The sequence below is a fragment of the Pelodiscus sinensis genome, chromosome 19 (genome assembly GCF_049634645.1).
Source record: "Pelodiscus sinensis isolate JC-2024 chromosome 19, ASM4963464v1, whole genome shotgun sequence".
NCBI lineage: Eukaryota > Metazoa > Chordata > Testudines > Trionychidae > Pelodiscus > Pelodiscus sinensis.
This window is the reverse complement of record NC_134729.1, coordinates 17278857-17290414: the sequence shown is the minus strand read 5'-3', so window position 1 is coordinate 17290414 and position 11558 is coordinate 17278857. Positions and strand designations below refer to the sequence as shown.

Here is an 11558-nt window from a genome sequence, read left to right as displayed (position 1 = left end):
GGGTAGGGGACCACAGGCCCCTCAACGCCCAGTACTTAGCTTAGTCTCTTCTCTTCATGTCATCCCAGCCAAAAACTGCCCAGCTCCCAGTCCCTGCCCCCCAGCCAGGTGGCCGTCTCCGCCTCCCTTCCTTCGTCTCTCCCCCTGGGAAGAGCCTCGTTATCTGCTCAGGCTGGGCCTAGGTGTCTGGGCCAATCCACATGAGGGTGAGTCAGTGGGAATCTCACATCACAGCGCAGGGAACCCCAGGTTACAGAGCAGACCCCCCGCCCCACTACGCCGCACCGTGTCAGCTTCTGTGCACTTGCTGACTACAACGCAAGCTCCGAATTTCGCATACACAGAAATAGAGAGGAGGCCGCTGGGTTTAGAACAGGCTCAGGACTGATTTATGAACCACCCCGTTTGTGGCAAAGCTGGGGACACGTCTCAGTCCTGATCTGCACGGAGGGGTAAAGCGCCCCGCAGCAATCTCATCTCTGCAAACTGAATCTTGTTCTTGTCCAAGAGGCGGGAGTTTAGAGGGGCTTCCCCCAGCTGAAATCAAGCCAGGACTCAGTGACACATTTGAAACTCACCCGTGTCTCTGCCTCCACTTCTCCAGGGTAAGAAACTGGTTTGCACTGATTTGTTTGCCTGCTTGCACAGTTAACTCTGTTTTACCCAAAAATCATCACTATGTAACAGGGTCCAATTTCCAGAACCTGCAATTCCCACTGCAACCAATGGGTCAAAATCCAGAGCCTGCCAGAGAGGGAGACGGCAGAAGATACTTGTTTTGCGACAGCAGATAATCTAGCGGGCATGCTCTCCCCTCCACATGAACCGTTCAACCCCAGAAACAGAGTCCTTGGAATCCTATCGGGTCTAATGGGGGTGCACAGAATCCCTGGAAGGCAGCAGATTGGGTGAGTTGCAAGGGGGTGTGACACGCTAAATACAAAGTGTCCCCAGCCCCCCCCCTCACTCCCCGGGTTTAAATAGGTAAAGCCAAGAGAGCACATGAAACGGATCATGTTTTATTGCGTGTGCGTGGGGATACAAATACATTGCTCTGTCAGTGAATAGCGAATATCTAGCTCATAAATAAGGGAGGCTATTTCCTGTACCAGATTTGAATTCTCTTCTCCCGCTTGATTTTCTTCTGCAGCTGCAGGACCCCGTACAGCAACGCTTCCGCGGTGGGCGGGCAGCCTGAGGGACAGAGATGGAGTATAAGAACTGGGCGCAGTCTAGGGCTCCCTTAGCGCACGTAACGAACAGCTGGCCAGCTGTGCTGGGTGGGCTAAAGACACCAGTGCTGTTGCTGACATGCAGCAGAGCCACTCAGACAGAGGCTGCATAAATAAATATGTTTTAAGGCGTGAAGGGACCCATGAGATCATGTAGGCGAATTGCCGGCAGTTACCCCTGCACTGAACCCAGTAAGGGGTGTCTGATGAGAACATCTCTCCCAGAAAGGCTGCTGGCCTTGTTCTGAAGATGTACAGCGCTGGTTTGCTCCAGGGCATCACTGCCCTCACAGTTAAATTAGAAATGGGGCGTGCGTTTTTCTCCTGCATTAAAAAAAGCAGCCGTCACAGACGACAGGCCTGTATTTTTAAGGCCATGTCTTCTCTCAGCGGAAGATCAACGCTGCTGTGGTTGATTTGCCAGAGTTTGATTTAGTGGGCCTAGTTAAGACCCACTAAATCGAACTCAGAGGGCGCCCCCATCAGGAGCCGGTACTCTCCTGCTCCTTGTGAGGAGTAAGGGAAGCCAATAGCAGCGTTTTCTCCCGTCGACCTCCCGCTGAGGGGAAACTCAAATCAAAGTACGCTGACTCCAGCTGCGGAATTAACGGAGCTGGAGTTGTGTATCTTGATTTGACCTTCCCTTTTAGTGTAGGCCTGGCCTAAGACATTAGAACTGAGAGGCACTGGGAAAAGTTGGATGAATTTCAGAACTGCTTCTGCTAAATAACTTGGTATCTGGACACAGAAAAAGCCTTCCTTGGGGACCAAGGCATACCCCTGTGCCCTGCAAAGACTGGACTGGCTGCAATTGCCTGTAGAGAAGCTGCAAGGGTTTGATTTCCCTTCCAAGTCATTGTGGGAGCACAATGTAACGAAAGCCTGAACATTTAAGTGGGGCAGCTTCAAACTTAAACAAAGGGGCCTTAAACAGCTACACACTGGACAGGCGTCATAAGGGATTAGAATCCTAGGCCAAGGGTTGCTCCAGCTTGAGGCGCGTTCCGGGACCCTATGGGGGCGAGGAGAGTTGCTTTTTACCTGGCACGTAGATGTCCACTGGCACGATGCGGTCGCAGCCCCTCACCACGGAGTAGGAGTAGTGGTAGTATCCGCCGCCATTCGCACAGCTGCAGGAGAGAGGAAGGGTTCAGTGTCATCCGACAGGCCACTCGGGAGCATCAATTGAGCTCCCTGCCTCAGGTGCCAAATGTTGTGGGCCGGCCCTGCTGGGGTCCTGGAGCAGCAAAGCTGCAGCACAGAGTAGTCCCATGAGCAGTTACCCCAAGCGTGGCCTAACTAACAGCATTAGCCCAGCATCTGCCTCCCGACGAGCCTGGGATGCTGCACCCCTGGTTTCTCTGACAGGCGGGGACATCGCTGCGTCCTCCTCACTGTGGTTATTTGCACTGGCAGAGCCAGCTCTGATCCACCGCTCAGGCTCTGCAGAAGGTGGAACGGGCTCATGTTTCGCTAGTGACATATTAGCGACACTAGCGGGACACTTTTTCCCACCTTTGGGTTGTTTGGTAGGAGAATCGGGTGGCTCCTCCCCTCCCTTGTAAAAATAAAGCTCCCCGTTTGGAGTTCTGACTCCCAGAGAGGAGCCCTACGACGAAGAGACGTTCTACCGTTCCCTGGCCCTCAAGAGAGAGCCTCGAGTCTTCTGCATTCACGGTGCGGCGTCTCGACGCAGCACCTCAGCGCAAAACGGGCCCTTCGTTCACAGACAACGGCAAGAGATTTCCTACCGGCCAGTTGTCAGATGCTAGGGAAGTCTCTGGAGTTTACCTTCCCATGGAGATCACGTAGCGTGGTTCAGGCATCTGCTCGTACACCTGGCGGAGAGAGAGATTTCCCAGTGAAGGCCTTTGGCACCCCAGTGACGAAGCTGCCCGTGCCAAGGTGCCCGACATACCTTTCGAAGGGCGGGGGCCATTTTGTTGGTCAGGGTGCCGGCCACAATCATGACGTCTGCCTGCCGAGGGCTGGCCCGGAATACCACCCCGAAACGGTCCATGTCGTAGCGAGGCGCCGCCATGTGCATCATCTCCACGGCGCAGCACGCCAGCCCAAAAGTCATCGGCCACAGGGAGCTCTGAGATGGAAGAGAGCTGAGTGAACAACGCTCAGAAAGGCACTGAGCTGGCACAGGCTGCGTGGCGCATTTCAAGGGATGCGGGTCTGCGGGGGAAAGGGGCGTGGTGTATTATGCATGTAGCGGGAGAGATGGCGGCGGGGTTTACATACAAAGGGAAAGGCAAGGCCTCTGCTCCAAGGCCTACACACGCATCCTTCCAAACTCAGGGTGCTCAGCCTGCCCAAGCTGTACCCTCAGCACCACTGAAATGCAGCCACTTCTGGGGCAGAGCGGCAGGTGCCAGTGCACAATCAACTGCCCAAGGACCCGGGAGAAGGGAGCAACGCAGTCTTGGCTGGACAAAGCCTTACTCTTCAGAGCAGGGACACCTCAGCGTAAGGAGTCGCCCGAAGAGCCCTGCTGGCAACCAAGCCGGCATAGCTGGGATATGGATAAAGAGCCACAGTCGCTGGATCACACAGGGCAGGAGGGGAACCACAGAGGAACACGGGGACACTCGTTGGAAGTTTCTAGCGCCCTCAGATAAACCCGCCGGGCCTCTCTCTGAAGCCCAACCCCCCCTCCCCCCCCCCGGCTCCAGCGCAGGAACTTGGCCTATTTCATCGCAGGGCAGCGCATGTTTCCAAGGTGACCTCCGCTCTGTCCCATCCGCCTCCCGCGAGCACTCCAGAGCCGTAGTCACCCGTTCCCGTTCCCGTTCACAGGCCAAGGGCCTCCCGACCACTCACCCGCCGCACCCAGTTGATCAGGTCATCGAGCTTGGTGACAACGTACTCTCCCCGGCTGGTGGGGACGAGGGGGGTTTTCTGGACTGTGGCCGGCTTCTTTTGCTGGACCTGGGATGCGCTGTGGACAGACAGCACGGACAACGCCAGCTTACGCTCTCTCCCGTTAGCAAGAGAGTCGCGGATTAAGGTCTCCCCGCTTTGAGGACACTCGATCCCCCCGAGAGGCTGGAATAAGCTGCTCAGAGTCAATTCAACACCAGTGGCTGCTGCTGAATACGGCACATCAGGGTGAGGGTAGGCTCAGCGGTCACCTCTGGACCAACTAGGGTGTGAATGGTTATCCAGTTAACCTCACCCTTAATGAGTGAGGATTACCAGTTCCAATTAACTACTAGGGCCTGGAGCAGCTCCCTGCTTGCCCCAGGCAGGGGCTTCTGCATCCCACTGCAGGCAGGGGGCTGCTCGAGCTGGCCGGCTGGAGCAGCCCTTGTCTGTGGCAGCGGTGGGGGTCACTCCAGCTCACCTGCAACGGGCAGGAAGGGGGGGGGTGGCGCTCTGAACCAGTTAACCAATAAAACGGGATTTTATATCCCTGGGACAAACCGGTTTAAAAGCCACAGGAAATCTCAGCCTGTCTGGGCACGGCTGGAAAGGCAGGGACCGGCACTGTTCGGGCAGGGATGCACCGGCAGACCTGTGCATGGGATCCAGGCAGCCTGGTAGAGCAAGGGATACTGCTGGCTCGGGCAGAAGGAAGGATGGGAAAGGACTTACTATGCCTGGCTCAGATACCACAGCTGTCCCTCCCCCCTTTCCCCCACGGTTTCACAAGCCTCAGAGGTCACCCCCAAATTAAAGACCAGGAGTCCAGGGGCTTAGGGAAAGTAGCACAAACACAGAACATTGGTAAGTATCACTCAGCTGCCTCGAGAGGCAGGAGGCTGACATAAGAACGGTCAGACGGGGACAGTCCAAAGGTCCATCTAGCCCAGTGTCCTGTCTGCCGACAGCGGCCCCAGAGGGAGGGATCACAATGGGTAATCCTCACGTGATCTCTCCTGTCACCCACGACGGGGAGGGTTTTGCGTCACTGGCATGGAGCTTTGTTTTGGAGAGTTCTAACCATTAAGAAGAGCCCAGCCGGCCAAGTGCCAAGGGAGTTCTATGCTATTCGGACGAGCAGACTCTCCACAAGGGGGAGAAGTCCAAATATCATGGAAACTGCTATCCAGGCAGGGAAACGTCCCTGGGATCTTCATTACACTCGGGTTACTCAGCAGGCTCATCTCTAGGACACTGCGCCTCGCCAGGTAATACTGCCGGCTAAGGGAAGAGAGAGAAACCAGGCCTCCTTCGTCCATACACTGCAATGTGCTGCCACAGACGAACCTCCCTTTCGTGTATCACCTGCCATCTCCCACTCAGCTAAAGAACGCAGCTGGCAGCGCCGGGTTACCTGTCAGCATGATCGGTCGCTGGCGTCTGATGGAGCGACTGCGCATGAATGGAAGCCCCGGCACTGGGCCTGTAAAAATCAATACAGCCGAGTATCATGGTGCGGCAGCAACACTGTCCTTCCCATCCTAGACCTCACTGCCTTACAGATACTCGCTCAGCCCCAGGAAGCATAACGCGCCAGGCAGACAGGTAAATGGACAAAAGGAGAAATGACCCAACGCCCATGGCGGAGTGAGAATGGACACAGGGCCCTGACTTCCAGGGCTGTCATCTAACTGCAGGGCAACATTTTCCAGCAACCCTACCACAATCAGACAAGTCAGGCTTGTTTCCCTGAATGTCTGTTAAGAACGTGGCTTTACTGTCTCTGTGCCTCAGTCGCTGCTGTTCGTACAGAGCTGTGCCACTCACTCACACTTGAGGAGAAATACAGAGAAGGGAGAGGGCTGTAGCGACAGAGGGTTGGCAGGAAGTATGAGAATGGCAGGTAGAGGGCTTCAAGCAGCAAAATAATTAAATCCATCGCGCCCCTCTCCCCCCATGCACGTAAGTTTCATCTCTGCGGCTGCTCAAGCAACCAGGAGCTACTTACCGCAAAAGCAATATCCCAACCCGGGCCAGGCGAGGAGCTGTGAACAAAACCCACAGGGCAGTTTAACAGCCAGAATCTCAAAGAAAGCAGCAACAGGACTCCACAAGACCCAGAGTGGCGGATAACTGGGTGTGGAGGCAGTTGTGTGTGTCCATCCATGTCTAAGCCCCCAGAGAGAAGGTTTAAAACTGACCACATACCTCATTATTCTCAAATGGGTATAATTCTACAGGGATTGGAAAACTAAGCAGATCTTTCAGGCACCAAACTCTAACCCATTCCCCTGTATTTTCCCCAAAGTCATATTCATCCACTACATTAGCCCTGAAACCACACAAAGCGATAAACAAACGCACACAGAATGGTGTGTGAAGAGCAATGCACTTGAAGCAAATCATACCATGCCTCTGTCCAAATACAAAGTGTCATTAAACGACGGTATGCCCTACAATTCACTGGTTAGTGACTTATACGGTCCCTTGAAATGCGTTAACCACTGATGCTATACAGTTTGTTCCCTTGTGACCCACTCAGTTCGTTAGCTGGTTTCCCAGACCAGAGGAAGATCTCTGTGGAGCGCGAAAGCTTCTCTCTTTCACCCACAGAGGCTGGTTCAATAAAAATTACTCGCTTACCCACCTTGGCACGGTCAAACTGCCTCACACGCTGACAGCCAGCAGGTAGCACTAGCATGCGTGGAAGTCAGCAACCTAGTACCCCGACAGGATTGGGACAGCAGCGTAATATTTGGGGACGGTGGAGCAACTGGGTTTTGTTATTTTGTTTTTGTGAATTGTGCCTCTGTCTCTGTGTATCCCTATCCATTTGGCCCTCCCTCATGGGAGGCGCTCCCTGTAAACGTCACCAAAGCGACCTCATTCTGCTCTTTCAAATCCCTCCTGAAAAATCCCCTTTGCCATATCCCTACAAAAAATTGACAAGAGCCAGGCTGCGGAAACTACCACTGATCGTGCTGGCCAGCACTGTTATATCGGGTCTCTGCGCTCCCCAGTCTTCTTGTCTTTTGGACTTTGACTGCCAGCTCTCTAGGCTGGGAAGCTCTTTTTGTTCTGTGTTTCTGCAGGGCCTAGTTCAGTGCAGCCTGGTTCATGACTGCGCTCCTAGATACTTCAGCAGTACAAATAAAAAAAACAGATACAAACTATTCTCCTAGTCGACCCTGATGTGCCTAATCTCCTATATTTTGGAGCCGTTTAAAGCTGGCACTTTAGCCCCCAAATATAAGCTCAGAGCAGGAGATCGTTTAGAAATAACTTTAACAAAGATAACCCTATTAGCATGAAAATAAATTAAAGCAGTCATTTAAGTGTGGCCATTCTTCAAAGCATTTGCCACCAAAACCAAACACGGGGCCAAAAGCAGGGCTTTTCAGCCTGGGTTTTACAATGGGGAGTTGGGTTAGGGGGTCACAAATAGGTGTCAGGGTAACACAACACTCCCCCTTTTTCTAGGGCTAGACTGGGAGGAGGCCACAAAACTTTTAAACACGGCCTCAGTAGATAAAAGATGACAGCCTGGGTTTTTTTGAGGGGTGGGGGACAAATCCAAGAGCCTATTTCAAGCAGCAAAGCCATAACCCTTAAAGGGCAAAAGCAGAAATGGCAAATAAATAAATGTTTGAGGGCCCTGCTGTTTTAACCGAGTAGTAACCAAGGGAAGGGTTTAATTTATTGAGAAAATATGAGTTTTGGCATGGCTGTGCTGGAATCATTACACTCTTGCTTTGCAGTGGTATACTAATGAGAGGTTTATAATCTCATGCAAGTAGCTACAAGCCCATGGGTGCAGCGAGGGGGTAGGAAAACCCCAGCCCGGCTTGGCATTCACCCCTCCCTCCAATCTAGTTCAGAGCCTTTCTGGGTTTGCGCAGCACCCTGCAGCCTGTTGATCCACAGCCCAGGACTTGCCACCTGTGTGAGTTTGTCAGACAAGCCCCACCGAGCGGTCCCTGGCACTGGTGCCCACGAGATCCCAGTGGGTCACGCTGCCAAAATCCACAGGCAGGCTGGAGGGAGGGGCGAGCTAGTTCCAAGGCTCTTTATAAGCGGGTCCTGCAATGCGCGTCACCCAGACATAGAATATTAGAACCAGAAGAGACCTCGGGAGATCAAGTCCAGTCCCCTGCCCTCATGGAAGGACGATTAGATGGTACCGTCCCTCCCCGTGTCCTCCCCGCTGCAAACACAGACACCCCACCGGGGAGACCCGCCACCCAGACCCCTCAGCTGGGGGGCCAGGGGAGGGATCTTTCCACCACAGAGTTGGGCCGAGCCCACTGGACAGGGGGACCCTCCCCCCCATGAGAAAAGGGAGCACCCCCCCTTCTTCAGAGCCTGGCCCTGCCCGGTACCCCATTCCCAGCCCCACCCCGAGGCAGGAAGCCTGGCCCCGCACCCCATTCCCAGGCCCCCCAGGCAAGAAGCCTGGCCCCGCCCTCCCATATTCCCAGCCCCCCCCAGGCAAGAAGCCTGGCCCCGCCCCCCCATTCCCAGGCCCCCCCCAGGCAAGAAGCCTGGCCCCACCCCCCCATTCCCAGGCCCCCCCCAGGCAAGAAGCCTGGCCCCGCCCCCTCCATTCCCAGGCCCCCCCCAGGCAAGAAGCCTGGCCCCGCCCCCTCCATTCCCAGGCCCCCCCCAGGCAAGAAGCCTGGCCCCGCCCCCTCCATTCCCAGGCCCCCCCCAGGCAAGAAGCCTGGCCCCGCCCCCTCCATTCCCAGGCCCCCCCCAGGCAAGAAGCCTGGCCCCGCCCCCCATTCCCAGGCCCCCCCCAGGCAAGAAGCCTGGCCCCGCCCCCCCATTCCCAGGCCCCCCCAGGCAAGAAGCCTGGCCCCGCCCCCCCATTCCCAGGCAAGAAGCCGGGCCCGGGCTCCCCATTCCCAGGCCCCCCAGGCAAGAAGCCTGGCCCCGCCCCCCCATTCCCAGGCCCCCCCCAGGCAAGAAGCCTGGCCCCGCCCCCCCATTCCCAGGCCCCCCCCAGGCAAGAAGCCTGGCCCCGCCCCCCCATTCCCAGGCCCCCCCCAGGCAAGAAGCCTGGCCCCGCCCCCCCATTCCCAGGCCCCCCCAGGCAAGAAGCCTGGCCCCGCCCCCCATTCCCAGGCAAGAAGCCGGGCCCGGGCTCCCCATGCCCCAGGGGGCGCTGTCCCGCCGCAGCCCCCACGCACCAGCCAGCGCCGCCATCCCCTTCAGCCAACCTCTGCCCGCCCGGGCCGCGCGCCGCCTAAACCGTCCGCCCGGGCCCGGTGCAGCCACTTCCGGTCCCCGCCCGCCGGGAAACACGGGCCGCCCCTCGGGTTCCGCCGGGCCCAGGGGACCTGGCGGGTGGGGGAGGATAAATGTGGGGGTGCCGGGTGCGCGGACTGGCGGTGGGGCAGGCCCCTGCAACGAAGGGGCCCGGGGCTTTCCCGGCGGGGCTGGCGGTGCAAAGCAAAGGCGCTAGGGCGGGGCTGCGGGGGGGGGGGGATTTGCCCCTTTTCCTGCTCCACGTGGAGCAGGGGCAGCTCCTGCCTGCCCCCCCCCCCCCCCCCCCGCCTGGGAGCGGCTTTTCTTTCCTTTGCCCGAATCCCAGCTCCCCACTTGCAACCTCGGCCGTTCCCTCTGCATCGCCCCAGCCCCCCTCTTCCCCAGCCCCGCCCCAGCCCCCCTCTTCCCCAGCCCCAGCCCCGCCCCCGCCCCCCTCTTCCCCCGCCCCAGCCCCCCTCTTCCCCCGCCCCAGCCCCAGCCCCCCTCTTCCCCAGCCCCAGCCCCCCTCTTCCCTCGCCTCCCCCAGCCAAAAAAAGATCCCGGCCGCGTCCCTGGGTGGGCTCGAACCACCAACCTTTCGGTTAACAGCCGAACGCGCTAACCGATTGCGCCACAGAGACCCAGCTGTTCGGGAGATTTCTGCAACACCTTAAGAACTTCAAGGGGGGGAGGGGGGGGAGAGAGAGAGAGAGAGAGAGAGACTGGGAATTCAGGGATTTTGGAGAACAAGGCAACACGCCTGATTCCAGGGCTGGGGGGGAGGGGGGTGTTGAAGGTGACACCTCGGCTGCCCCCCCCCCCCGACTCAGAGAGCTTGCATCTTGCAGGGCCATGCAGCTAATACCGAGGGGTCTGCCGAAGCCAAGCAGACAGGCTCACCCGCTCTCCACCCACCCTGGAGGCCGGTGTCACTGACGTGTTTCAGGACAGCAGTTGCTCCAGTTCAATTAATCTGTAATCACGTCAATTCCACTGACGTTTTTCTGCGGGGACAGAGGCATCCCTGCCCTGCATGGCTTCCCCGGGCTAAGGTCCTTGGGGGCCTGGCCAGTGTCTTCCTGTGTTTGGTACAGCTAGGCTGATGGCTGGGGGTAACAGGGAGGACGTGCCGCCTTGTGTACACGGGCAATGAGCTGCACGGACACCAGAGCCCTCTAGCCAAAACCCCATGATCTGAAGCCAACGAGAATCAATCTTCAATTTCAGGGCAAGGCAGAACAAGCACACAGAACAAGCAGCCGAAATAGCTCAGTTGGGAGAGCGTTAGACTGAAGATCTAAAGGTCCCTGGTTCGATCCCGGGTTTCGGCAGATGTTTTCCTTACTTCTAGGAGATTAGTTTTACTAGAGTTTCCATATCGCTGGGCGGATGCACTTCATCCAGTTCCCGGCTGAGTGGCCAGGCGGTTTTGGGGGGCTGTTTGCTCCCAGGTAATGTTTCACCTGCTGATCCCCACAAGCTAAGAGGCTGTTGCAATTTCCCCTTTGAGTTCGGCTTCTGCAGATCAGAAATTGGCTCAGGGCCACACATGCCAGAGGTTGGATTTTTGGGGGGAAGGATTAAAAAAACCACCCACCTCCTTTTTCTTAAAACTTGTAGCAGTTAATCCCCCCTCTCTGCAAAAACACATCAGATGAAATAAAATATCTTTAGGTTGTTGGGAACACTTGGAACTTTAGGGTTAGGGCCAGAAGCCCAAGAGAATGAGGATGGGTGCAGGGGCTCCAGGAGCTGTCCAAAAGCCACAGGCACCTTCCCCTAGAGTCTAGGGCTACTCAACACATGGCCTGCAGCCTGTTTGTTTGCGGCCGCCATGTGGTTTGGGTTTGAGGTTCAACAAGGACAAGTGCACTGTTACAGGCTGGGGCCCAACTGGCTAAGTAGTAGTTCTGCAGAAAAGGACCTGGGGATTACAGTGGATGAGAAGCTGGATGAGTCAACTGTGTGCCCTTGTAGCCAAGAAGGCTAATGGCATATTAAGTTGCATTAGGAGCATTGCCAGCCGATCCAGGCATGCGGCACCGCCCCCGGGCGCAGGGTGCATACGCAGGCCCACCCCTCCAGTGTGCATGGGCATGCCTCTGGGGTGCAGGGCACACACACGCGCCAGCCACAGCCACTGGCGCAAAGCCCGGGCGCCCCTGGGATGCTCGGCACATGCGCAGGCCGATCACGGTCGCTGGCATG

The 11558-nt window shown here is 56.9% G+C and overlaps 1 protein-coding gene and 2 non-coding genes across 3 annotated transcripts; 1 reads left to right on the top strand and 2 right to left on the bottom strand.

Annotated features, from left to right (window-relative positions):
• Positions 1–1003: 1003 nt before the first annotated feature.
• On the bottom strand, positions 1004–9411 carry NDUFS7 (NADH:ubiquinone oxidoreductase core subunit S7). The gene is made up of 8 exons (XM_075902687.1): positions 9293–9411; positions 6112–6148; positions 5518–5586; positions 4062–4179; positions 3151–3330; positions 3024–3070; positions 2274–2362; positions 1004–1194 (listed from the first exon to the last, which is right to left on the bottom strand). Exons 1-8 carry the CDS (start codon positions 9306–9308, stop codon positions 1097–1099), a joined length of 654 nt encoding a protein of 217 aa, XP_075758802.1. The 5' UTR covers positions 9309–9411; the 3' UTR covers positions 1004–1096.
• Positions 9412–9917: 506 nt separating this feature from the next.
• On the bottom strand, positions 9918–9991 carry TRNAN-GUU (transfer RNA asparagine (anticodon GUU)). The gene has a single exon. It is a non-coding gene; the product is annotated as a tRNA-Asn (tRNA).
• Positions 9992–10608: 617 nt separating this feature from the next.
• On the top strand, positions 10609–10681 carry TRNAF-GAA (transfer RNA phenylalanine (anticodon GAA)). The gene has a single exon. It is a non-coding gene; the product is annotated as a tRNA-Phe (tRNA).
• The last annotated feature ends 877 nt before the right edge of the window (positions 10682–11558 follow it).

Excerpts from the sequence above, each read along its gene's own strand:
- NDUFS7 (XM_075902687.1), bottom strand. Across the intron at positions 4,180-5,517 it reads GCGACCGATCATGCTGACAG|CGCATCCCAGGTCCAGCAAA; the intron begins GTAACCCGGCGC and ends GTCTGTCCACAG. Across the intron at positions 3,071-3,150 it reads TGGCCCCCGCCCTTCGAAAG|GTGTACGAGCAGATGCCTGA; the intron begins GTATGTCGGGCA and ends TCTCTCCGCCAG.